The following is a 27902-nucleotide window of genomic DNA, read 5'->3' as shown; positions in this document are numbered from 1 at the left end:
TATTTAGCATGCCGTTTGCACAAAGAACAGTGATTTTATTTCAGCTATCTCCCAACAAAGTAAAAATGCAGCTGGTAGTAAATGAAACATTTGGCAGACAATGTGTCTGATGTACAGTCCTCTAACTTGCTAAGAAAAGAAAAATTATGTTGAGTGTTTAACCTTTCGCTACCCAAGGTTGTAGCAAGGAGTAAAGTGACCACAAAGGTTTTCTTTTTTGATTTTTCCCAAACTCTAACCCTAAAAACTTGCCTTTTTCTCTTTTTCTTTTTCTTTCTTTCTTTTTCTTTCTCTTTCTTTTTCTTTCATCTTTTTCTTCTTTTTCTTTTTTCTTTTTTCTTTTTCTTTTTTCTTCTTTTCTTTTTCTTCTTTTCTTTTTCTATTTCTCTTTTTCATTCTTTTTATTTTTCCTTCAGTTTTTCTTTTTCTCTTCCTTTTTCTTTTTTCTTTCACTTTTCCTTTTCTTCTTTTTCTTTTCCCCTCTTTCTTTTTTCTTTTTTCCTTCCTTTTTTTTTAAATATCTTTTTCCTTTTTTTCTTTTTTTCTTTTTTTTTCCCTCATCTTCCCTTTCATTTTTCAAGGAAAGAGAAAGAAGTCACTACTAGGCAAATAGCTTATTTATCAGTGGAGTTTATTCACACACCAACACAGAGTAATTATGCCCAGAGCTCCCATTAACATCCCACAAACTGACAGCATAATAGCTTCCTTTCTTTAACATGCAACCCAAATAGGTTAATAAATAAGTTTAGTTCCAGTTATAGCCTGCTTTCTGACTTAGTCTTCTGCATTCCCTCTTTTTCAAATATGGAATCCATTGAATTTTGGAACAGAAAAACCATGAGGAATAAGTTAATCCGCCAGGCACGCCAATCAGTGATCTGCACTGTAAATCTATTTAAAGCTGCATTTATTATGTTCTGAAGTTCAGCTGAACTGTGAAAGAGCACATGACTGAAATCACTGCATTTGAGTTGACTCACAGTTAAGTCTAGATGAGACTTGCTTGGCTTCTCACAAGTTTCTGTTTCTGATTCAGGCCTTCTAAAAACATTCAGTTTTTGAAGGGTTGGTCAGTGGCCTGAGGGAATACAGGTATCCAGTGACAAGAGGGATTGCAAGAATTGCATTCACCCTGCATTGGAAGTCAACTGAGAAAAGGTGGAGGAAGCTGGATGCACTCTTTCCCCCTGTAGGGCAGAAAGCTATATTATTACCCCTTTACAAATATAGGAAAAATGCAACAAAAATGTTAGTGATTGGATACACTGAAGCACAAGCTAAAAATGTCCTGCTCCAAGTTACATAGGGAGCTGGGGTGATGCAGCCAAAAATTAAGCACAGGGGTATATTGTCCCATGATACTCTCAACTTTTAGACAACATTGTCATGGAAGGAAATGCTGTTTATCTGCCTAGTAACTGTCTATTTTAATCTGCAAGAACAAACAATGTAAACAAAATGAGCAAACAGAAGCAGGCTTGTACAGAACAATTTGCAGCCTTGTTTTCCAGTGGAAGATTCCATGGACCACCCAGGCTTTGCTCTAGTCCTTTTCTCAACCACGGAGCATCTAATTAAATCCCTTTCCATTCCTGACTCTAAGTGGAAGAGAGCCTACAGTCCTGTACAGTTTCTTTCCAGATGGAAATGCATAATTTAACAGAGATACAGCTGACAGGGAGAAGCAGTATTAGCATTTGCCACAAATTGCATTAAATTACAAGGGGTACTTAATGAAGACATATTATAAAAAGAAGATTTAAACCAATATTCAGTTTTCTAGACCCCTTCTAAGTTTGTAGAATGCCAGCCAACAAAGATATCATAGTAAAACTGGATTTCTATCTCAGTAACTTTTGTGATACCAAGAATTGTTTGATGTTGCTACACACAGTCAGTGAAAGGTCATGACATTGTGTCCTACAGCTTCATTCCGTGTACATGTATACACATACAAAAAGTTGCTAAGCACCTTACATTATTTACTACTTGGGTACTTACAACATGAGGTGAAATACTATTAATACTGTTGTTTTGTAAATAGGAAACAAAAGCAGACAGAGACTGGCTTGTCAGTTGCAAGTGAACCTGCTTCCCTTGTTTAACCATAACTCCTTCTCTCTGTTTCTCTTAAAAAAAAAGTTAGGACTGGAGGAAATGCTATCAGCTGTCTCATTTTTAGAACTGAACATCATTGTAGATGTCCATATAAATGAAAAAGTGCATAGCAATGCAGAGTTGCTTTGCACTGGATGCTTCTTGAAGAGGCTGAAAGGGGTTTATGTAAGTATGCTGCAAGGACAAGTGCTCTGGCTCCAGTACTGGCATATACTGAGAAATATTCCAGTTTGGAGATTAACCTAATTGATTGGTCTGGACATAAAAAGGTAGGGTTGCTGGCAGCAGTTATGCAGCAACTCAAATGTTTTATTTGGGGGCCAGCACATGTGAAGGATACATTCTACATCTGCACCTGAGATTACATTCTGATGAGGTCTAGGGAAGCTGAGTTCAGAAATCTTAAAGCTGTCTTTGTGCCATCTCACTTCTGGGATATTTTAGTAAATGAAACAATGAGATTAAATAATCTGACTATTTTATTGTTTCTCTTAGGATAACTATGGCTTGCAATGCAAGTAAAAATCATTGCAGTGAAACATGCTGTGTTCCCTTTTCTTGATCTGCTCTTCTGCCCTTGCCTTTATGATGAAGCCAGCACAGGCTCTGCTCCAAGAGGATGTTCAGTCCTGGTATGTCGCTCACCCTGTGTTGGAGCAGATACTGGTCTGCCAATGCGTGCACACAGAAGGCCAGTAATGGTACATAGCACTCTGGGATTTCCAAGTTGCAGAGGATGAAGAGGAAGGAAGACCAACTGTGTGCAGCCATCCTTCTAATTAAATTCCTGCAGTTAAAAATAGCTAGTGGAAGCTGGCGCTTCTGGCACATCCAGAGCGTCACCTTCCCAAGTATCTTTTTCTGGCCTGAGCCGTAGGAAGTTGCAAATGTGATCCACTGTGTAATAGTGCAGCATATTCCTGGCCAAACTCCTCATCATTTTTTCCCTCTTTATGGTTAGCTTACAAATGTCATATGCCTCCTTTTCTTCTTTAAAGCTATTCTCTGCAGAACCAGGTATCATCCAGGCTTTGTGGAAGACAACTTGCTCTTCTCAGTTTCTTCACATCACTTCTGGCCATGATGAGAGAGAAGGCAAACGTGGCTCTGGAGCCCTTTGCCTACTTAGTTGCCCAGAAGTGCCAGTTGCAGTAATATTGATGTTGAACAATATCAGATTTCCTGATTTCCCCCAACAGAGTTTTCATTGCCAAGTAATTCTGGTCACTACAGAAACCAGAAAAGTTTGAATTGGATCAGTGATATTGCATAATTAGGTTTTCAAAAGAACAAGAACAGAGAAATGAGAATAGTGGGGAAATCAGGCTTCTTTCTTTTGCAAATTCTAACCACAGAAAATGCCAGAAGTTGTATTTCTTATCAAGAATAAAGGAATTAAACTTTAGTAGCCTGTCCCATGGACAGAATACATTTTTCAGCTTTCACTAGAGAAATGGAAGGAAGCTAAAGCAGTTAAGTTTTCATGAGTGATAGCAGGAACCTATAAGGGTGTCTTTAATAACCAGTTTGCAGTTGTGTGATACTTTTGTCACTTTCCTCAGGTTTTCTTTTGTGTCTATGTGTGTAGAGATAGACATACAGATATAAAACAGCTATTTGAGAACAACTCAGCTGCAGAAAAGCAGATTCCCAAATTCTGGCAGCAATGTTTGTCACCTGCCGAAATGGCTCTAAGGAGTATTTGGTTTGTTAATTTCAAAGCACAAATAGACACAGAAATACAGAAAAAGATAAGAAAGCTCTTTGGAAGCTTATGCCTCATTGCTGTTGTCTAAGATTTTGTTATTGAAATCATTAAGCAGACAGTGTGTTCCTTGGAAAGATCCATTTTACAGGGAATCCCACAGAGAATGCCTTTCTGTCAGAAGCAGTGCCTGGTGCTCACTTACTGCTGAAGACTGTGCGTGAGGTGTGGAAGCCCTGTTTTCCGCATTCCTGCCCCACAGGTTAAGGACAACAGAATGAGTGGGTAGCAGAGAACAATACTCTCGAGCAGAGCAGGAGTTGTGGCTTGTAAGTCACATGTAACTGAACTTTGAGAGAGAGATACAGCTTGAGTACTCATCAAAATGATTACACAAATTCAGTTGGGAAAAAAATGCAGGGAGCTGGCAAGAGGACAAAGTTAGGGTGAGCTCAGACAGAAAACCTCCTGAAGTTTGGTGCGCTTTTTTCCTTCCAGGATGTGTAGTTCAGAGGTAGGCAGAAGCAGTGGCCAGCCAACCAAGGCTAGATCCTGTGGTTTTGAAAGAGGCACTCGAGCATATGGAGCTTTCGTGCAAAAAAAGAATGTTTTTTTGATCAATTCCAGGCGAGATGGCAGTTGTGTCATTCTGAGTGCTTCTCATCAGATTAGATGGGATCACTGAGAGTCTTTTGGCATTTTCAGTCTGAGAGAAAAAAAAACCCACATGTGGCTAGTGAAATTGCCCAGCACTGAGATTTCTCTTTTCTTACTTGGCTGTTAGATTATGGGGTCCTGAAGCCATGTCAGCCTCATATATGATACTGGGTGACACAGTTGGTGACAATTTGGGCAGTTCTCTCCTGGTAGGGAAGCTCACTGTTGGGAAGGGAAACCCACTGCCAGAATTTGCAGTGCACTATCAAAATACTGTGATATATTCTGAGCAGAGCTTCAGCTCTAGTTTCATTTGTTCATTAAATGAAACTTGTGAATTAACACGTAAGCGTAAGCTTTGTTAGGGCAAATTCATGATTTGGTGCAAGTGTGACGTGAATAATGAAAGGAGTGAAGTACTGCTCAAGGAAATGAGATAAGTGAAGCTTTTGATTAGAGTAGGAGAGTAACTGCATGTTTTTGAGGCTTGATAAACCAGTTTGAGAAGTACAAATCTGAGGAGCTATATTTAGTGCCTGGCTTCAGCTGCAGCTCTTGATTCCATGCAAGTTCAAACTCTGGGAAAGGAAGATACAGCTCCTGTAGCATTTTCAACTGAAAGTCCATCTTATATCTGTTAGTGGGGATGTCCATTTGCTTCCCTGTTGCTGCCACATTGGGGTATATATGCCGTACTTTTCAGGAATGCCACTGCAGAGTTTTGTGCTCAGCTGAAGCACAATGAGAATTTTCCAGTACTGTGTTTTGTATGCCATATGTGGTTTTGTATGAACTCCAGAAAAAAAAATTCAAAAGACAAAAAACAAAACAAAAATAAAAAAACCCCACAGGTGTGGAGGGTTTCTTCTGCTGTTTCTGAGTTTCTCTGTGAGATATGAACTTTTGGTCAAATGAAAGAACATAGCTCAAGTGTGAAACCAGGAAAGAGGCAGGTATAGAGGCAAAAGCTAACTGAATATTAAACAGAAAATTTACACAGTAGTGTATCCCAAGTGGAAATTCTCCTTGCTGAAATATCTATTGCTCTGTTGGTGCAGGAATCAGAGAAGTGGTGAATTGTTTGGTTGATGGGAATCTCACAGGTTCAGCAGCACGGATCCATTGTTTTCAGAACAGCATGTGGAATTCCTGGTTCAGTGCTCTTACTCCATTGTGTAAGAAAGAAATGAATTCATCACCTCTCATTAATGCTATCTGGAGTTGAAAGGAGTTTATATGAGCATCATCACACTGAATTGTCTCGATGATTCAGAAAACAGAGTGCTTCCTGTGGGTGAATACTTTGTTGGCTTTCTGGGGTTAGACTAATAGTCTGTAACACCAAATAACTTTGTTCCCCAGTGTTAAACAGCATACTGGAGTATTATTACCCATAAGAACGAAGTTCTTCTGTGCGCCTTCCCAGATCTCTTCAGTGTGCACTAAGAGAAAGCCATCACCTCACAGACGACTTGAAGTATTTTTCTTGTAAATAGTGAGGTGGGAGCTACTCAGTTCTGATCCTGATTTAGAGCCCAGCAGAGCTGGGGAGATCCACTTACTAATTTTGCATATCTCAGTTTTGGAGTTCCCAAGCTGTGCCTCACTTTCAAAGGATGGGGAGCTGATGTGATTCCTGTTAGTCCATGAAAGATCTGGAGCTCTGGATTCAGCCCACAGATGTCTCAAAGTGGGTGTTCTTAACATCCTTGATCTTATGCTGGGTTTGTTTCCCATTATGTGAAGTGAGAGCACTATTACCTGCCTTCAAAGCAGATGCTGTGTAGGGGCTTTGAAATGTAAAGCAGATACTTTCATCTGTGTTTTTTAGATGACATACAAATTAAAAATTGCAGAGTTGTGAATGTTGTATATTTTATCTACAATATTCACCACAAACCAAACATTTCAGGGGAATTCATGCATGTGTAATGCTTGTCACTGATCTTTTCAGAAACAGTGCATAAGTTAATATAGTAGGATGTTTCAGAAAGCAAAGAAATTGCATGCAGGAGGCCTTGTACTGAGATTAATCTCTCAGGAATGCAGGGGGTTAACGGTCAGGCTGATTAATCACTGTTAATGAACCATCAGGAAATCTGTCAGGAAGTGGGTAGAAATTCCTGATGGCTGATGTGAAGCCTTGTGTGGTGTGCTTTGGTTTTGGTGTTTCCCAACTGATAGTCTACAGTGGATGTAGTTTAGTTACCTCTTAAGTTCTCAGGACATCTGAAGGACCAGATCATATGTTGCCCTTGTGCAACTTGAGTAAGTCAGGAAGAACTTTTCCCTATTCATGGCTGTGAAAGTATATGTCACAACATAAATGCAAGAAAGTCAGGGATTGCTCCTTCCCAGAACATAGTCTGGTAAAGATACAGAAACAAAGCATGGTCATTCCCTCATTCCTCTCATCTCTAGCGCACAGGGTATAGGGGATGAGTAGAACAGGCAGTTTTCCCTGTGTGAACAAGGAGCCAGAGTATTAGGATGTGGATACACAACTGAGTTAATGAATTGCCTGGTGTTGACCGAGGGTGAGGTTTCACAGTTGGCTCAAGCTGATCCAAGATCAGGCTGAAAGGAGTGGTTTTGACCTCTTTCTCCTTTGCTATGGACTAGCTGTCATGTGGTGATGCAGCAACTTGCTGATCTGTGTGGAAACTATTGTTGCTTGGTCAATGTTGTCTGACAGTCTTCAGAAGGATCAGAGAACTGATTGGCCTCACTGCCTGGCTGCACGAGTGCTAGATCTGATGTAGAGGAGGGCGTGGGAACATGAGACAAGGATAAAAACATGAGCGGGGACTGAGCCTTTCAGCAAAAGCATAACCATGGATTGGCTTAAACCTATTATGAAACTGCACTCTGAATCACTGGAATTAGGAGTGCACTGTCAACCTACAGGGAATGCAAATTAAAATGTGTTAGCTTACACCTCCTGCCGCTGTTAAACAGTGGCTGAGCACAGCCATTCTGCACGTGGCTGGGAGGAAGGAGTGCAAGGGGGGCAGCAGCATAACAGTTCCCCGAGACTTGGTCAGGAGTGTGCAGACAACATCAGACATCATTGGGGGGTGTGTGGGGAAAGCAGAGGGGAAGAAGAAAGGAACAGACAAGCACCACCACCGTGATTCTCTCTACATATTTTCCTTTGGATTAGGGTAACATGTTCTACTTCCTTTTTGTGACAAGACTGCAGGAACACTCAGTTACCAGAGCACAGATTAAGCACAGTAATGCATCTGCAGACCCAAATTCTAAAGGTCTGTGGTACACTGTGATTTTCCTAGTACTTCTTTATTTTCTACTCAAGTAGTTTTGCAGTGTTCTTTAGTCAGCACTGAAAGCCTGGGACCTAAAAGGGGGAGCCCTGCTATTTCATTCAAGCTCATTTGTTTTTTATTGCAAAATTTGATAGTTCCATGTTAATAAATTATAATTTTGTTCTAGCTCATAGTCCCATGCAAAGATACAGGAACAACTGTGTCAGTGGAAAATATCTTCATAATTTTGAAGTATTTCATGTTTTAGAGGCTTGTAACAAAAGATCTGCTCCTGTAAGCACAGCCATGCAAAGCCACACCAATATCTGTAGGGTGCCCTACAAAGACAGCAAATGCTTCCAAGCAGGATCAGCAACCCCAGACATTGTGGCATTAGTCAACTTTGTTAGGTCCTGAGCTTAGGAAATAGTTTGAAGACAGTCAAATTAGTTTAATTTCAGGAGAGTTCCAAGACAGTGGAGTTAGTTTAGTTTAAATACTTAATGTCTTTAAATACTTAAACATCTTAATTTAAACTGCCAAAATATCTCTCCAGTGAGACATAAGGAAAAATGCGGGCAGAAAATATTAACCTCCCCGAAAAAATGATGACAAAAGGTATTCCACAGACAAAAAAATGCAAATGTAAAAAAACCCCAGCGAGTAACATTTCCAGAAATAAACTATTCTCCATCACATAGAGGATAAACATGGGCTCTTTCAGGGAGAAGGAAAGGATTATGACAAAAAAAGTGCTTTGTAACTAATTCAACCACTGTGTATGGGATTTGCATGGCAAGGTTTTGGTAGTGGGGGACTATAGGGTTAGCTTCGTGAGAAGCTGCTGGAAGCTTCCCTTATATTCGATAGAGTCAATGCTCCAACATGGACCCACCATTGGCCAAAGCTGAGCCCTTCAGTGGTGGTGGTAGTGCCTTTGGGATAAAGCAAGTAAGAAGAGAGGAGTGAGAATATGTGAGAGAAGCATCTGTGCAGATACCAAGGGCACTGGAGAAGGAGGGGGAGGAGGTGCTCTAGCCACTGAAGCAGAGATTGCCCTGCAGCCCATGGTGCACACTACAGTGAGGCAGGCTGTCCACCTGCAGCCTGTGGAGGAGACCCACGCAGAAGCAGGTGGGTGCTCAAAGGAGTGTGTGACCCCATGGGAAGTCCATGCTGGAGCAGGCTCCTGTAGAACCTATGGAGAGAGAAGCCCATGCTAGAGCAGACTTGCTGGCAGAACTTGTGACTCTGTGGGGGACCTACACTGGTGCAGCCTGTTCCTGAAGGACTGAACCATGTGGAATGGACCGGCACTAGAGTAGTTCATGAAGAACTGTAGCCCGGGGGAAGCACTCACATTGGAGAAGTTCATGAAGGACTGTCTCTTGTGGCAGGGACTCCATGCTGGAGCAGGGGAAAAGTGTGAGAAGTCCCCCTGAGGAGGAAGGAGTGACAGAGACAGCGTGGAATGAATGAACTGACTGCAGTCCCCATTCCCTGTCCCTCTGCACTGCTGCAGGGGGGGGAGGTAGAGAAATTGGAAGTGAAGTTAAACTTGGGAAGAAAGGAAGGGTAGGGAAAGTTTTTTTTTTATTTTTATTTCTCATTATCCTACTCTGCTGTGATTGGTAATAAATTAATTTCCCCAAGTCAAGTCCATTTTGCATATGGTAGTAATTGCTCCCTGCTCTTGTTTCAACCCATGAACCATTCGTTTTATTTTCTCTTCCCTGTCCAGCTGAGAAGGGGAGCGACAAGAGTGGCTTTGGTGGGCACCTGGCACCCAGCCAGGGTCAATCCTCCTCTGTTACCAAAGAGTATTTTACTCCCTGAGCATTTCAGCTGAAATTATCTCATGGCTGAGACATAGATCCTCTTGGCACAAGAGTTTCTGAATATATCCGAAGGCTGGAAATGTTTCTCCGGTTCCACTAGTAACCCTTCATCAAAGCATAGCCCAGGGATTCTTGTAGGGAGACATAGGCTTTCCCAACTTCTGAGGAATGGATAGTGAGCATCTTCGCTGACAGCTATTTTTGTGTTACATAGGGCTAATTTGCAGTTTAGGTACAGAGTAGGCAGGGGTACAGCAAGGAATGCTGAACAGATGTGACAGAGTGATAACATCCTTAGCAGAATCCAGTATCACACAGTTGTGGAGTGCTATAAATACAACAGGAATTCTCCAAGGCCCAATTCCTTCACAGAGTTGGGCATCTCTGCATTGCCATGGATTTAGACAGCACTAAATCAGTGTAATCCTCAGGCTTTGTTCATCTGTGCACTGCTGTGACTGCTCCTAGTTGACTATCAGCATCATTGCGGGCAGCGTCGTTGGTTCTACATTACAAGGCAGTTTTTTACAGCTTTTGGACTGATGTTTTGATTTATTCACTAAATGAAGAATTTATCATCACAGGCAAACATTTCTCTTGTACTGGAAGACAATCTCTTAGGGTGTTCCTTGGTAACACACTCTTACAATGTAATTAATGGAATGAATCCCTGTAATACCCAGAGCACACAGGGACTGTGACTTCTTGAAAAATCACATGAGAAAAGTTTTCTGAGGTTTGGTAACAATGTCAGGCTTCAGAAGCTAGAGCCCCCTTCTGTTCTTACATGGTTGCCATTGCCCTTGCCTGGGAGGGTGAAGGCTGAGCAAGAGGTTGCCCTGGAACAAGGCAGTGCAACTCCTGGTGCTCTGTGAACTGTAGCATTTGGCCTTTTGGCCTCCAAATTTTTTTGGTGAGCAAGTCATCTTATTGTGAAACACATCTTATTATTCTGTGCATGATGGATTGAAAAAGGCTTTACTTGCTGGTAAGCCTGTTGAACAATATAGTTTCCACTTACAAAGCACTTTCCTTAAAAAGCTTTTCAGAGCAGCATCATATAAAAATAGTTATACTAAAGTTGTGAACCAGCCTCTGACAAATCAGGAATAACAAAAGCTAAGGTATAAATAGAAGTGTTTTCATGGGTTTTCTCTTCTCTTCTCTAGAGGCACAGAATCTGGATTGTAAAAAACAAAAATGCCCTTTTCCAGACACACAGGAAAACAAGGACCTTCCAGACTAGTGGCACAGAATATAAATAGGTTTTCAAAACTGCTTCGAAACCATAAAGCTTAGTCAAAACCGTGACATTTGCATTTTAGAATGAGCCACACCATATAAGACTTTTTTTTATCCAATTCTTTATTTTATTTCATGCAAACTAGAGTCTCCTGGTTTACAGAAAGGTTAAATAACTTATACTTTTATAATTATGGAAAGAATTGTCTCCAGGCACTCAAGAATATGAGGATTATCTCAAAGTCTGCAGTATATTAGGATTCCTGGAAGACAAATGCAGAAGAATGCAAAATACTACATGTTTATGTTTTATCAGTGGGCAGAATAAATGCACGTTACTTTTCAAATTCATTATTTTTGTGAAATAGGTTAGAATTATTTTTCTTATAGCAGGTTTTGAAACAGCTAAATGTAAAGCTACTATTTGTTGTTCCAATGTTTGGATAATTTTGATTTTATTCTGAGCCTGTTCCTTCTTCTGCTCTGTGCCGACCTTCTCTGAATGTACCAAACCCCACATCATTTAATCCACAATACCAAAGAAGGAAGGTCTGTTTCAGTAAGCTGAAAATAGTTTTTACTGCAGTTAACCTTGCAGCTGAATCAGTTCTGCTATTGCTCTTTAAGTCATGTTTGACCAGTCATGTCTGCATGGACCAGAAGCAAGGCTGAGCAGGGTATCTACATAATCAATCTGATGCGTGATGCTGTTTTCAGTACAGCAGCTCCTGTATTGAAAATACCCCCCTCAAAAAACGTTTACATACCAACAACTGAATTTATGATACCCTTGGGGTCTGTAGTAGCTGAGCTTTAGAGTTACTGACTGCTTCAGTCTATGCATGGGAAGTAAGGATTTCAGCAAAATTTTACTGGCATCAAATCCTGCAGTATATTCTCCAATCACCCTGTAATCTTTCCTCTTGCTGAAAAATGCTAGGGGGCCTTTTTCTACTCTGCATGCAAGTCCACTGTTCTCCCAGTTCTTTGTTTTTTAAAGTTATTTATCATTTTTCAGCCCCACCAAAAGGGAGATCTACAGCTGTCTCACAACCTCAGAGCATCAGCATAAGGAGAGAGGCACAGTAACATTGCAGGGAGAACTTGCATTCCGTTTCACTGCTGGACTAAGACCTGGGTGACATGCATTTCATCTTCTTTTGCTCCAATAGCCAACAGTGCAGCAATTATTAAAAAAAAAATCAAAAAGACTGTATTCTGCTCCATGCTGCTGTCGATTAATAGTTTATGCAATTTGGCACCAGATATTCTGAGTATTCCTCACTGAAATATTTGGCCACTTCCATTTCCCAATGATCCCTGTATGAAAGATATTTGATGTAAAAATGACGAGTTCTTCCTGCTAGAGCTACAGCAGAACAGATCTGCCTGCTGAAATTCTACTTCTGTCTGCAACAGCACCAAAATAGCTTTAATAATTAATCATGCACTGATTAGATTACAAATTCTGAGATGGACTGGAGATTTTTGTATTATGCATCAGACAAAAGACATTGGCAATGCTTAACTAGCAGTCGCCTGCTCTTGCTCCACCTGCCATTGTGGGAGCACTCCGGAAACCAGAAGGGAGACAAAGGCCCAACAGAAATTGATAAAAACCTTCACCTGCTCCTGGTATGTTCAGGAATACAGAACTGTTGAAACAGGTGCTGCTACAGCTGCACGCTGGGGTACAGCTGTGCTTATTAACTTCTCATTTACCAGGCAATGTGCTGCACTGTACCCTGACGGAAGAGCATCCAAACTCCAGGCTAAGAGAGCATTAAGCAGGGAGTTTCCTGACTGGGAACACCAATGCAAACAACCACTGTGGAAGGGCTAGGCAAGGAGAGGCCAGGCATGGGGTAGGTGCCCCTCTCCTGCACTCAGCCCTTTAGTGTTCCCTTGCAGTGGCCACACTGCGGTGCCCTGCCCAGCTGTTTGTAATGTTATGAACACATTTCTGTGGAAGTGGCATTGTTTTGCCAGAATGGTATCATATGCAGCTGATTTTAGGGTAAGTAGGAGGGTAAGTAGGGTAAGACAGAACCAATGGTACTCAAAACCGGAAAATTACTTTGTAGCCTTAACTTCCATTAGAAATTTTGCTCAGCTGTTTAGCCAAGTTTTTCCAAGCCCTTTGCTCTTGTCCCATAACTCTTGAGGCCTATTTATTACAACTACAAAGGCAAAACCCCTCAGAGGACATAGTCCCTATGCTGTTTCTGGAAAGAAATAAGATACTATTAGTGTGTCCAGTGTAATGCTTTTACTGGTATGATTTAAGAAAAGGGACCTTAGGAGCCGTTTTATGGTACGAACAAGAATTTGAAGACAAAGTCTGGTCTTAGAAACCAATCCAGTGTTAGGGGAGGAGGGAGAAAGGAGGACAATGTGGACTGAAATGAGCAAACCAAGTTAAAAATTGTAATCATTCAAGTTTTGCCAGTTGTTGGGGACACTGCATAGCACTGAACATCACAAAACAAGAGTTATTGTTAAAAAGCACCGTGGAGGCAAACAGCTGTTATTTATTCCCTGCTGACCAGAGCAGACCCAGTGGTATCTGGGCAAGAGGGTCAGAGCCAAGTCAGGGCTGGTCAGTGTGGCTGGGGTGTAAGTGTACTCCCTTGTTTCTCAGGGGCTTTCAAGAGGCAGGCAGGGCACAGCCTGGGGATGATGGCTAGCTCAACAGGGCCACAGCTGCCAGAGTTGCAAGGGAATGTCACTATCCTTCAGCCCCATAGTCAATCTGAGCACAGGGGGCAAAGCTTGCCCCAGGGATAAGGGTGGTTTATGTGACAGACACAGCATACACCTGTTAGTGGGACCTTTTTAGTGAACAACAGCTAAGTTGGGAACATCAAAATGTATTGTTCTGTATGGCTGTATGGCTTATTTTTTTTCCCTTTTGTCTGCCCCTTCTACAACTGACCTTTATGAAAAACAGAAGTTAAAAGAGAAAAAAATAGCTTTAATGAAGCATTCAGGTTGAGAAATCAAAATCAGACACTCCAACAACAGGAAGTTTCGAAAGCAGTGTTTGTACCAGCATCTTGCTGAACTGTAGAACACTTGCTTTTCTTTAAGTTTTAAACCATGTTATAAGTGTGCACCTTGACTCAGCAGCTGGGCACAAGGGTAGTAATGTGGCATTAGTTTAACTCCTAACCATAGAAAAGTGAATTTAACTCAACACCTGAACAATTTCCTGACTCCTGCAATCAGTGCTGCAACTTCTGTTTTTCTGGTAAAGGCATCTGAACTGTTTCCCTGTGCAAATACATTTAAGCTTGTTTGTTATTTTACTCTAGGGAGCTGGAGACAGTTTTGTGGGAGCACTGGCCTTCTACCTGGCTTACTATCCCAAGTTATCCATGGAGGAAATGATCAGGAAGTCTAACTGCATCGCATCAGTGAGCGTCCAAGCATCGGGGACACAATCTTCATATCCTTACAGGAAAGACTTGCCTCAGGACCTTTTCTAATTGATTGTCTAACTCACTGTACTGATTTTATCTCATACCAGACAGCATTATTCTCTTGACCGCACCAAGGTTCTTCTCTGCTGACTGGAAATGCCAGAGTTCTCTTTGCTTCTTCTTATTTCAGGAATCCTGTATTCCTATTCTACAGCAGTAAGATGGGGTGGGGGTGGTGGGTCTTTCAAACATAGCACAGCAGGTCTCTCTCTGGCCCCACACAGCCACTGGGCTTGTGGCTGTCCCACACAATGCACTACTACTGAACTACATGAAGTTTACAGCAAAACACCTGGAGGGTACTGGGCTCCTGGCAGTGTTTTTACTGATTTTATCATAACTTCTGATGTGCAATGGCAGCACATGAAGCAGAGTGTTAGCTTTGAGACTGCAACTTCAGTCCTAAGCTGCAGACAGCAAGGCCAGCACGTGGCTTACAACAAAGCACCGTCCGTCGAGCCCGGGCCTGTCTGTGCCCGCTTGCCTCAGATGCAGGACAGCACTTGCCACACTCTGAAAGGTCCCTCCAAATGAAAAGAGGACACGAGTGCTACTGAAGTAACCTTGAAAAATCTTTCTAGCCATATTGTTCAAAACATAGACACAGTAACTAAGGAAGAAAAGCTTCCAAAAACATTTGTACTTTGCTTTCTTCATGTTTTACAAAAACCCAGAAGTGGAAAATCCATCCTACTAACCTGGCTGAAAATAATCTAGCCCTTTTAGCTGTGGTCATAGCTTACCCAAAAACTCATCTTATTTGACTAGGTTCCCATCACTTCTTTCCCCAAAGAAGCTGGTGCAACATTATCCCTCCAAGGAATGACACCAGCCTGTGGTCACTACTGTCACATCTGTGGCTGGTAGGTTAGAAAAACTTGCAATCCTGCCATTGAATTCCTGCTGCGGAAAATGTTAATTTTTATTGCTTTATAAAACAATAGTTCCTTTGAAGATTACAGCCTCTTTCACAATGGAAAACACAGACAATGGGATTTGCTATTTAATTTTTTTAATTGAGTACTGTAAAAATAACTCAAAAGATAAATAAATGTTACTGTGATGATCTATGTCCAGACATTAAGAATTTTCTCTCTCTACATTGTTTTATTCACAATGGCCTTCAAATCGCAGGAGATGGTGATCCCAGTTCACTTCCTCTCTTTTCAGCCCATGTTGCTGGATTTCTGAATCAGCACTCACCCAATCCTCCCCCCAGACCATCCTCTCCTCTCCTCATGTATAAATCAAGTCCAGTCATTGTTCAGATAGAGCGGATTTTTCTCTTCTCTGTGAAGAGGACACGTTGTTTTGCTATGGGTGAAAAAAAAGAATCTGTTAAGAAGCCTGAAGTGTTAAAATTCAATTCAACAAGCCCACGTCCCTTTTCTCCTGGCTCCTTTACTGCTTAAATGAGTGTGGAGCAACTGACTGGCACAGCACTGTTGTCAACCAACTCTTGAAGGAGTTTAGTAGTGCTTTCACTTTACCACATGTAATTTTTAGTTCCTTACAGGTCCTCTTTACCTCTGCGAGAACAAGTATCACAATTTGAGTGACTGAAAACATTCAACAGCTGCTCTGTGTGACTATTCTGAGTCACAGCTGCTCCATGTAGGGACAAAAATAGGTTCTTACTGCTTTCTACTACTCTTCAGCTCCAGAGCCCAAACAACTACAGCTGATGAGCTGGATCTAGCTGGTCTCACAGACTGCCTGAGAAGTTAACCAAGCATCCTGTGGATCTCTCAGTGCCTGATGCAGATGTCAAAGTCACTTCAGCTACAGGTTAAACATAACTAATACATTACTAAAACCCAAAAATTACAACATACATTAAAGCAAACCTTTACAATGTCTTTTGAAAAGCACCACTAGTTTGATTCATTATATGAATTCCTTTGAAAGCTATGCAAGAGCAATCCACAGAGTAACAAAATCTCCTCTTCCACATAAAAGTTTCATTTTAAGAAATACTGCAGCTTAGTAACACATTCTGTTGCTGCAGTTAGGAGGTAGTGAAACTTGGGCACTCCTGCCACTACTTCACTAAAAGCTTCATTCTGTGGAGGTCCCAGGTTTCTGAGAAGTACAAAACATAAGGTGAAAATGCATGCCAAGTGAAAATGCTTCCTAACATATTCCTGATGTGAGTTGTTATCTAGACTCAAATTTACTTCCCTTCACACATTAAGCACTTTCTCACATCAATTTCTCACTTGTGTTCTACTACAGGCTACAAAGATCAGAGCTTACTTCAGAAACCTAGTACATGTTCTGTCTGTGCTCTTCTTTCTCTTCACTTTGCTACAAGTTGCAAAGCTTCTGGAGGATCACTTTGCACAATGCTTCAATGCAATAATTTAAATTTTTCTTATTCAAGAAAATAATCCAAGAGATTTCGGACTCCCCTTCTGTATGGATTTCAAAAGGAAAGCCACAACCTCTTGTCAGCTTTGATGAGAGCATATTGCTTTTCCAGTGGTTTCTCTCACCTGTTGTAAAGCTCCAGTACTATTAGGACTGAGAATGAAAAGGTAGTCATCTAAGAAGTACATAAAATTATGAGAAAAAATAAGCTTGAAACACATACCTACTGGCCAGGTTTTATATTATCTACTTAGAGCTGCTTAATATGTTTCTTTATTCTATAGCTTTAAATAAGCCCTTTTTGGTATTACCTCCACCATGCATAGTCTGGTTTAAATTCTAAGTTTACCCAAAATAAGCTTTTTAACATTAAGTTCAGCTTTTTAATGTTAACTACATAAAGTCTTAGTCACCTTCCAAAAAGCTGGGTGAGCAAATGGCAGTATGGCAAGTCCTATAACCTTCCCAACAAATCAGACTCTTAAGCTGAGAAAATCTGCAAGGACCAGAGGAATATAAAAGAACCCACAAACTGTCATCTGGAGAGCAGCACTGTTTGTGGAGAAGGAAGAACTTGCGTTTATATCTTTAAAAGAAAAAGTCCATTTTGTAAGGGATGGTTAAAATTTATTGTTCAGAGCACCCACGGCAGCTTAACAGAATGCTTCTGTTGATGCCTGCTTTGTGGCTGCTTGTTGGAGATAGCACAGTCTAGCAAACCACACAAAGAAACAGAATGAAAGAACTCCTGTGTCACTTGGTTTTGCCAGTGACATGTGGCATGGCTGTCATCAAAGTCTCTGATGTGTCAGGCAAGTCATTACTTTGTCTCACTGACACAATCTGTAAAAATGAGAGTAGCATTTACTTCCCACTGGAATGTCATGAAGAACAGCAACCGTACAGTCATCTGAGTATGAAACATGTTATGACATATTCTGCTTAGATTGGAAAAATTCTGTTACATTTAAATCTTTTGCCCCACAGTCAGAGAAGCTAATACACAGCACACGGACTTCTTCCCCAAGCTCTTACCGATGGGATCGTATCTCAGCAAGACCAGTTTTTCCTGCAGTCGGAGTCTCCTGATGTTGAAACAGAAGCCCGTCTCTGCCGCACTTTTCATCCTCACCAGAACATACCTGAAGTCAAAAGGGATGTCTCTGTGTCAGTGCACAGGCACTTAACTACAGCTCACCACATGTCTGCCAGGACACTGACAAGCTTTCAGCATGAACAGTTTGGCACAATCACATAAGATACTTTGTTTCAACTTCAGGGGTGTTCTGGATGGGAGCATCAATACCAAACTTAGAACACACAAACAGCCCATTATAAAGAACAAGCTCCAGCATCAAGTTTAAGTAAATAACTCCTGAACAGGATGCAAGTCCAGAGAGAAGGAGCTCCTCCACAAAACAGTTAGGCAGGAGGAATAACAGGAAAGAAAAAAAGAAATGAGAAAAATCAGCACACAATTGAGTCGTTATGGCTTAAAAGATAATGGTAAGAGAGGAAGGATGATGGTAGTTAAAGATGTTCAGGCTGTAGATTACACTGTATCAGACTATCACTTCCACATGCAAGGAGGAAGCTGAGCAAATAGGCTGGAACAAAAGACATAAAAAGGAGAAGCAGGACCCCTCAGCACCATCCATGCCGGTAGATACACAGCTTGATTTAACCCAGCCACAGGCACCCCCTTCCCCACTGCCGGGCTCTCGGTTTGTGGGGTGGGATGACAGCAACTGCAGCATCTCCGGAGCAGGCAAGTCAGGAGACTGAGAAAGTTGCCCCCACCCCCAGCCTGGCAGTGTGCAACTCTCCAGACACGGGGCATCTTCCCAAGTTTCAAAAGAAAGGTAAAACCCTTTAACCACTCTGTAAATTACATCTTTCTTTTCCATTGCAATAAAGAGAAGGATACATCTTTAATGTGAGCTTTCAATTCACTTTCCACTTTCCTGTATTTTCCTGTTTCTAATACAAAATGGTCTGTCAAAATTAACCTGTTCTTCCTCACTTGTGCAGGTCTGATGAATGTACTTCCTTGTGATCTTCCTTTTCAGCTTTGGTATCTGAGTTCAAAATAAACAGAAAAACACTGGATTCCTGCAGACTAACTGATCAAGCACATTCTTGGGATTATTCCCAGTTATTGTCCTCTCCTGTACACTACTGCAGGTGTGCTGTGAAGCACCAGTCACCACAAAGACTCCTTCCCCTACAACTCACCCACTTCCTCAAAGCCTCTGTGCAGTTTCCTCTTTCTGGGGGAATCAGTGGTATCAGTATGACCAGGCCTTGACATTCTTGTGCACCACATAGTTGAGGCCAAGCCCATTCTGAACAACACACCTTGTTCATAAAAATCACTTCCCAGTGAAGAAATGTAACTGGGAGCAGAAGCAGAAAGCAACACTTGAAGGCTATCAGGGCAAGGGGAGAAACCCAAGGGGAGTGCAGAATGAAAAATATATGAACATAAAAGATGCCTGAAGTATATATGGAACTCCAAAGATCAGAGAAACAAACATCAGGATAAAAAAAATAGAAGGGGAGGTGTGGTGGAAATCCCTACATTACCATTAGTAACACCAACTTAAATAGCTACTTCTTCACCTTACAGAAAACTGCTTTGCTGTGTTTGTGAACAGATAACAGTAGAACACGGAGATGTCAAACTGCCCTCTGTCAGACACACACTTAGGAAGTGCTTTCTTAATTTAAAACCCGGAATTTGTGCAGAAATCCTGTAACAGAAGAATCTGCTTAGACCAGGAACTGGTTGGTACTGGCTGTGTCAGTCGCTGATTCTTAAAAAAAACCCAAAATAGAGAAAATTTACAAAAGATAAGGCACTCGCACAGAATATGAATTCTGGGAATGGGAAGACAGGAATGTGTTTACATAAATGTATCCCTTTAGGCCCTTGGATTTGTCTAGCTAATTTTCTTGCAAATACCATTTTGGATGCAACTAATTTTCTCCACATGATCTTGTCTCCTTGTGCCACACTGTAACAGTACTGGTGTGCCTAGAATACATATTCCTTCCTTTCCAACCACTAACACACCATCAGCTTTCCTTACAGGTCGGAGGACTGTGACTAATTTTCTTCCAGAGTCCACTAATATCCCTCCTGAGCTGGACTACAGAGCAAACCAAGATGTCCAGAGCACGGACTGCACTCCATCCACTCCTTACATATAAACATAGGAAGGTACTAAGCCTAGGAAGTGTTCTGCACTCTGGTCATGGGACCCACCCAAAATCCAGCCCATGGACAACAAGGACCCATGCTGTACCTCAGTTTGCTTTCCTCAGCTAAAAAGGTATGAAAGGTAAACAAGAAGACGACCATGTGCATAATATGCAGCCTCTCTTTAATCACAGAGTACAGAGGTGTGTTTCCCCCTGTGCAAGGTGCTTTGGATGTTACAGCTCAGATGAATGTGACAGTCCACAGGACAAAACCTGCCGTCCATAACTCAGGGGAAGAATCATAGAATTATAGAATCGATTGGGTTAGAAAAGACCTCTGAGATCATCAAGTCCAACCCTCAACCCAACTCCAATTCATTTACTAGATCATGACAGTGCCACATCCAATCTCAGTTTAAAAACCTCCAGGGATGGGGAATCCACCACCTCCCTGGGCAGCCCATTCCAATGCCTGATTACTCTCTCTGGAAAGAATTTTTTCTGATCTCCAACTTAAATTTCCCCTGGCAGAGCTTGAGCCCGTGCCCCCTTGTCCTATTGCTGAATGCCTGGGAGAAGAGACCAACCCCCACCTGGCTATAACTTCCCTTCGGGTAGTTCTAGACAGTGATGAGGTCACCTCTGAACCTCCTCTTCTCCAGGCTAAACAACCCCAGCTCCCTCATCATTCACATCATTCTGTACTTACCTGTGAGAAGACACACATGCAGAAGGACAGAGAGGAGACAGCTAGACTCAAGGACTGCAATTCTCTCAGGTATATTAAAAAATACAGAGAAGCCTAACATTTTTAAAAGATACAGGATGGTACCCAAAACTGGAGGGGAAAACATCACTTACTTAGATTTGCTCTTGGCCACTGGAGGGTTTTTTTGCAGCATGAAGAAGAGAAAAACAGAAAAAAACAGTTATAATTTTATCCTGTTTTCTTTATATGTCACATAAAAAGATTAAGAGTTTTCCACTGCCTGCCTTTGCAAAAGAGATTTACTGTCACAATAAAACACAACTCATCCTTCCACGTGCTGTCAGTTGCCTGCTCTTTGTACCATCATTCCACCTTTGTGTGTGTCTATGCAGATGTGGTGCCCAGCATGACACGCTGCTCCTGCTGCAACCTCCAAATGTTTTCAGTAGGGTTTCAGTCTCAGTGCTTAGTCTGAGGTCCCCAAGTGAACATGCAGCTAGGAGAGGCATGAACAACAAACGTGTATGTATGTATGGCCAGACTTCAAAACGCAGATTTGGGCAGGGCTCTCCCCACGTGGGTGTGCCCTTCCAGCCTGTGCAGTGGATTTTCTAGGTGAGGCACAGAACTGGCCCCACCATTTAAGTCCTTCGGTCCATCTGCCACGGCCGAGCGAGCTTGGGCAGTGACAGTGAAGTCCTCGGGACTGTCACAGCACCCGGTACCGGGCTGACCCTGCTGAGCATCCGAGATGTGACAGGATGGGATGGCAGGGAGGCATTGAACTGCCAGGAGACGGTCCCCACTGAGACTCGAACTCGGGTCCTTGGGATTCGGAGTCCAGAGTGCTCTCCATTACACCACGGGACCGCCCATGAACAACGAACATTGCTGGTGGAAACTGCAGCCCCGACTTGCTGGCATCGCTCCTGCTTCACTCCTGGCCAGGTTTGCGCGGCCACAGCGAGGCCGGATGAGGAGCTGCTCCAGCCGAGCCCGACCTTAGCACTGGGCCGGGCCTGGGGCCGCCCGATTTAACCCGCCAGCGGCACGAAACAGGCTTCATTGCTCTTCTGCCAGCTCACCGCATTTACACTAATCGTAAACCTACAGCATAAACGCAAAACCGCACTACAATTTAAAAACGCTATCCACATTGTGCCTGTGCAAGCCTTGGTAAGGTCACCCTGAGCTCCCGTCGGGGTAGGCCGGGCGTCGTCGCGGCCGAGGGAGGGAAGGGCGGGGAAGGGCAGAGCAGGTCGCACCGCCGCCGGGCCCACCCCTGCCCTGCCCGGCCCGGCCCGGCCCGGCCCACCCCAACCCAACCCAACCCAACCCAACCCAACCCAACCCGGCCCGGCCCCTCCACTCACGGGCCGCCGCCGTCAGGAACATCGCGCCGGTGCCCGCCGAGCCGCGCCCGCCTCTTCCGCCCGCCCGAAGCGCGTCCGGGGCGCGGGGCCGGGCCGGGCTGGGCCGGGCTGGGGGCGGTGCGTTACCGCGCGGAGGGGCGGGCTTGGCGGCGCTAGTCGGGCCCGTGCCGGTCCCAGTGTCGGCGTGCCGAGCTGGGAAATCCGGGACCGAATCCCGGCGGCCAGGAGGCCTAGTAGTATTCCGGGGTGCGTTAGGAAGGGCACTGCCAGCAGGATGAGGGGTGTGCGCTTGCCGCTCTCCTCAGCCCGGTTGAGGCCACATCTGCAGTGCTGTGTCCAGGTCTGGGCTCCTCAGCACGAGACACGGAGTTACTGGAGAGAATCCAGCGGAGGGCAACAGAGATGAGGAGAGGTCTGGAGCATCTCTCTTACGAGGAGAGATTGTGGGAGCTGGTTCTTTAGTCTGGAGAGGAGTGAGAGGGGATCTCATTAATGCATATAAATATCACAAAGGCAGGTGCCAAGAAGATGGTGCCAGACACTTTTCAGTGGTGCCCAGCCACTGAACGAGGACCAGTGTATGTATGTATGACCAGACTTCACGAACGCAGATTTGGGAAGGGCTCTCCCCACGTGGGCGTGCCCTTCCAGCTTGTGCAGTGGATTGTTTAGGTGAGGCACAGCATGCACAGAACTGGCCCCACCGTTTAGGTCCTGAGGTCCATCTGCCACGGCCGACTGAGCTTGGACAGTGACAGTGAAGTCCTCAGGACTGTCACAGCACCCGGTACTAACCGGGGCTGACCCTGTTGAGCATCCGAGATGTGACGGGATGGGATGGCAGGGAGGCATTGAACTGCCAGGGGACAATCCCCACTGAGACTCGAACTCAGGTCCTTGGGATTCAGAGTCCAGAGTGCTCTCCATTACACCACGGACCGGCCCATGAGGAGCAATGGCCATACACTAAAACACAAGAAGTTCCACCTCAACATGAGGAAGAACTTTACATTGAGGGTAGCAAAGTGTGGTGAGGTAGAAAAGGGTGCCCAGGAAGTTGTGGAGTCTCCCTCTCTGGTGGAAACATTCAACACCCACCTGGATGTGTTCCTGTGTAACCTGCTCCAGGTGACCCTGCCTTGGCAGGGAGCTTGGACTGGATGATCTCCAGACTTCCCTTCCAACCCTGACAATTCTGTGATTTCCCCACACGGGTCCATCCAGGCATGCCTCAGCAGCCTGTCCCAGGTCAGAGAGGGCTCACAGCAGCAGAGCCAGTGCAGAGGAGGCCGTGCCTGCCCTGATGGCCACACAGCCTGCACCCTCCTACTGAGAGCACATCTGGGCTTAAAGATGTCCCTCCAACTACCCTGCTGTGGGCAGGAACACTTCCCACTAGACCAGATTGCTCAGTGCCCCAACCAACCTGCATGTGCCCAGGTCACACTGAGCTACTTGTCAATCAACACACCAAAGTCCTTCTGCTCAGGGCTGCTTTCAATCCATTCTGTCATCCTTCAGCGCATTTTAGGCATTGGAGTAGGTTGCCGAGGGAGTGGTGGAGCCACTATCCCTAGAGCTGTTTAAGAGATGTCTGAGTCTGGCACTGGTTGATACAGTTTAGTGGTTTAGAGGCTACAGTGGTAGTGCTGAGTTGATGGTTGGACTTGATGATCTTACTTAAAGGTCTCTTCCATGATTCTACAATCTTCTAACCTCTGCCTGCCTGTGTTCCCTTTTTTGTAAAAAAGGAGGTACTGCTATGTTGTCAAAGCCCCCAGGGCATTAGGCAACTAAACCTATCAGGACTTACAAGATACTGTGCAAAAGCCATGGGCAGGGAGGCTCGAGGCAAGCACCAATACAAGTTTTCATGTTCTCCTGACCCATTAGATAATGAACTGTAAGTTATTATCTTCTAAAAATTCACAGAAGGTCTGTGACTTCTCTTCCATCATTTAGGTAAACTGTTAATAATGGAATTCAAGTCCTTGAATATTTAGCAATTACTAAGGCAATAAAAATGTCACTTTGACATATTTAGATGGTAGACGAGACTTAGAATGTATAATAATATGCAGTAAATTTTGTATTCTATGGCATGAAAACAAATGGCTGACCCTATAAAAGACTGGAGCAAGACGACATCTCCAGGAAAGTATTACTGATTTTTCAAGTGCTTGCTTGATATGTTGTTCCTTGTTTCAATTCAATTTTTTCCAAATACATCCTCTTAATGATACAACATTTCAGTCTTTACTACTTGGCCTTCAGAAGTATAAATCTAGTAGTTACATAATCTGCCCATGAATATCAGTGAGAACTTGAAAACATTCAGGATGATAAAATGTGAGTGCTGCAAGACTCCTTTTCTTTGATCTGTGTTATTGCCTCAGTCAGAGAACAGACTGAAATGGAATGGGATTGCCAACCTCCTGACTTCACTGCCAGGAATATAAATCAACATTAAAGATGATTTTTAAATGAAATAGCAAGTTAAACATTTGTAGAAACACATCATCAAATAGAGGTTATACTGCCTCTTTTTAAACCTCTTGCCTGTTGGCAAAAAAACTGTTCTAGTGACATTTTCTCTGCTCTGCTGTGACAAGGGCTGCATAAATATAGACTGTGGATTAGAATAGACTTCAGCAATCTTCAACTTCCTTTCTAAGCAGCCTCTTCTGCAGACAATTTTCCATAGCTGTGAGTAAAAAACAGGGAGTCTAAAACTGGTATGTGTGGCAAGGTGGTGACAGTATAGCATGCTTCTGATGGCAGCAGTCAGAGCTGACCCTGAGGAAAAGTCAGGCTGGCTGGAGCAAAGGAGTGAGACTCAGAATTTCTGACCCAAGCTCTGATACAGATTTGCCATGTGGGCTAAGATAAGTCATGTACTTTGAAATCTTTGATGGCATGTGCAATGCAAATGCAGATTTTTCCTTCAACTTTGCCTAGAGAAAGCAAGGAGTGTGATGAACTGTAATGCCAACCTAGATATTTCTGGTGCTTAAAGAGAAGTCACTCATGACACCAGTGGAGAAGTTGCTGGTGCCAAACTGATCAATGTCACTCAGAATCAAACACAGGGTGGGATTTAATCTCACTAGAAAAATACCAATTTGTCACGGCATAATCAAACAAATTCTTTACCATTTTATGCTTTACATTCTGGGCTGAGCCCTCTTTCACTTCCAGGAAGTGAGGAGAAGGCTGCTCCCTGCAAGAACGTGCAGTCAGGTTTCTGGCACACACTGGGCAGGCAGAGGGTTCATGTCTAAGGTTGGCAGGGGTGATGCTTCTTCAAGTGCACATGGTGCCTCCGGTCAGTCATTGCTTGAGAAAGTCACAGAAGAGGAGAGAGTGGCAGCAGATTAAATGTTTGCAAGGTAAGTTTCTTCTTGGCACTAGATTTTCCACGAGTTGCTGTCAATTAATGCATAAAAAAACCAATGCTGGAAACAAGAGAATAACAGTAAAGCCTGGGAAAAGCTCCACGTGTCCTTCCTGGTTTCCCACAAAAAACAAGCAAACAGCTAACTAAGCCAAAAAATGCACACAGCTCAGTGGACATAGATTTTAAACAGTCAAGCTACTTTCTCCTCCCTTCTTGCTTTCCTGTTCTCAGCGTGTTACCACTTTGCAGGCTTCTGCTGTCCACAGTGTTAAACAAACACACACAGGCACTATTGTGCAAATCACTCATCCCAGATAACAGACAGATTTTTACATTCTTTCTGCATATCTGAATCCATTATCCCAAGAGGGCCCATAAGAAAGTGGGTATTAGCTTAATGCAGCTCTGAAAGAGGAACTGTTCAGGTCAGGAGAGCAGGAATGATGGAAAGAGCAACCTGAATTGATAAATCGCTTTAAGCCAGTGACCAAATCCATTTCAGCTGCTGCTGGCCTGTTTGAAGTGAGCTGGTGATGGCCTTTAGCCTAGTTCTTAGGAGTGTACATGGCACAGTATCAATTTATTTGCTGGTAATTTCATTAGAAAATGTGGAAAAGCAATGGGCTTGGATGGTTCCCTTCTCACCTTCAGAGCTTAGTCCCCCCCCAGATCAGATGTGGGATGTTCTGGTGTGGAAGGTTAGGGCACAGGCCTGTTTTCAGGGATTTACCTGTACCCTGCTTATTCCTTCCAGAGCACTGGTCTCTGGATCTGTTCCTGGAGCTCCTTTCTCCAGCACTGACGTCATTCATATGTAAGGGGAGAAGAACAAAGACACCACTCGCCTTTTTCTTGTGTGATTTTTCAATACTCATTTCCCAATCCCTATGTCCAAAGTAACAACATCCTTTCAAACGCCCCCTCTTGAAATGCCACAGTAGTCAAACAGCTGCAAATCAAAACACCTTGTAAACAAGTGACTGAAATCCCGTGGGTTGCCCGAGGGCTTGGGCACGTCTCAGAGTGATTATAGTTCCTGCTATACAAATTGGAGTCCATGTAGCACAGTTTGTGCCAACTCCAAGCTCTTGCTTTTTATTTTTAGTCCTGTTTGTTGAGGGGTTCTCATAATGAAAAGAATGACGTTCTGTATCAGTGACACACAGATAAAATTAGATACTAGCCGGAAGTGATCCTACGACTAATCCTCACCACTGAGGCTTTTTCCACAAGCTTTGGGATCCTGTGGGCCTCAAGGACAGCTTTTCTCTGGGTCAATTTCACTTTCCATCAGGAGGAAGCTGAAAAACTGTATTCACATGGGACATATGTGTAAAAGAAATGAATGTCATTGTCATTTCTTATGCCAACAGCTGGAACCATCTGGGACACTAAAGACAACAGTGTCTAGATGTCAACAGCTGATCGAAGGTTGTTTTTAGCAAGCCTTGAAACCTTATTCCCTTTTTGGGGCAACAAAACAAGGCTTTTGCCTTCCATGCATGGAGTTTTGTATGCGTGGCAGCTTAAGTCATCATCAGGGCACAGTCCTGGTAGTGATTAGTCCCTCAGACATAAGATACCCCCACTGATGCTAAATATATTATTCTTTTCTTTGGAAAAAGCTGACTAGGGGAAAGACAAGATAGAAGGTGCACTAGATTACATCTCTAAAGTAGATCTCTCAGGAGAGCAGGACCAGTTTGCATTGGTTTTAGCTTTTTCCCCCTCCCCCTTGTAAACTTTGGATTGTTTTCATTTTTACTACACTGTAAATAGGAAAATTCAAGAAGTCAACTGATCAGCAGATGCTCTCGATTGGTTAGAAATACGGAATTCAACCAGGCAGTGTACCTAGTGCACCTTCAAAGGAAGGTGCAATTATTTGCTGTGTAGCACAAAGGGATTTAGCTGTGGTATTCTGGCAAAGAGTGTATCAAAATAAAAGCTGTGAACCTGTAAGGCCAGGTACTTTTAAGTAGAGTAGGTAAAGGCAAAGGGTGTGGATTATTATGTAATGTGAATGTGGTGTGACACAAGATAAAGGATGGAATTTTTTCCTCCTCTAGCTTTTTGGAGGGGCATGTATCAAGCGCATGGACATGGTTCGTTTTATGTCAAAAATCTACTGAGGAATGAATTGGTGCATCACTCCCATCACTCCCTAGCAAGGGGGTATCTTGAGTTTTAAGCAACAGTGATCAGCTGTAAGGGAAAAGAAAACAAGTGGTTCAAGTGAGCAAGTGCATGCGGTCCCTGCCATTTTTTAATTTTGGAATAAAAGAGTCTACTAGATAACCAGAAGGATAGGGCTTTCTGCATCCTGTGCCCTTCCTAAAGACTTTCTCACTTGAAGGAAGGTCACAGGGTTCAAAGCTGTTTCTCAAGTGCAGCTCTGTAGTATTGCTGTGATGTCATACATTGTTATAAACAAGTTGTTATTTCATCTAGTGTTATGGGAAATGATGGGAATGGAACAATACACCCACAGCAGTTTCCTCCCTCATCCCAGCAGACATCAGTTAGTGAGTTACTTAC

The 27902-nt window shown here is 43.2% G+C and overlaps 2 protein-coding genes across 2 annotated transcripts in view; one reads left to right on the top strand and one right to left on the bottom strand.

Moving 5' to 3' along the window:
• RBKS (ribokinase) overlaps positions 1 to 15381 on the top strand; it is a 75906-nt gene extending 60525 nt beyond the window's left edge. The window contains exon 8 of the mRNA XM_071577017.1: positions 14144 to 15381. Coding sequence (XP_071433118.1) covers positions 14144 to 14317 — 174 coding nt within the window. The 3' untranslated portion in view covers positions 14318 to 15381. The remainder of the gene's footprint in view (positions 1 to 14143) is intronic.
• On the bottom strand, positions 15307 to 22053 carry MRPL33 (mitochondrial ribosomal protein L33). The gene is made up of 4 exons (XM_071577025.1): positions 21968 to 22053; positions 20747 to 20765; positions 17717 to 17823; positions 15307 to 15625 (listed from the first exon to the last, which is right to left on the bottom strand). Exons 1-4 carry the CDS (start codon positions 21987 to 21989, stop codon positions 15576 to 15578), a joined length of 198 nt encoding a protein of 65 aa, XP_071433126.1. The 5' UTR covers positions 21990 to 22053; the 3' UTR covers positions 15307 to 15575.
• Between the last annotated feature and the right edge of the window lie 5849 nt (positions 22054 to 27902).

The sequence above is a fragment of the Pithys albifrons genome, chromosome 2, assembly GCF_047495875.1.
Source record: "Pithys albifrons albifrons isolate INPA30051 chromosome 2, PitAlb_v1, whole genome shotgun sequence".
Classification (NCBI taxonomy): Eukaryota; Metazoa; Chordata; class Aves; order Passeriformes; family Thamnophilidae; genus Pithys; species Pithys albifrons.
This window is presented reverse-complemented; position numbering and strand designations above follow the sequence as displayed.

Excerpts from the sequence above, each read along its gene's own strand:
- MRPL33 (XM_071577025.1), bottom strand. The coding sequence starts at position 21,989 with ATGTTCCTGACGGCGGCGGCCC. Across the intron at positions 15,626-17,716 it reads GCTGAGATACGATCCCATCG|CAAAACAACGTGTCCTCTTC; the intron begins GTAAGAGCTTGG and ends TTTCACCCATAG.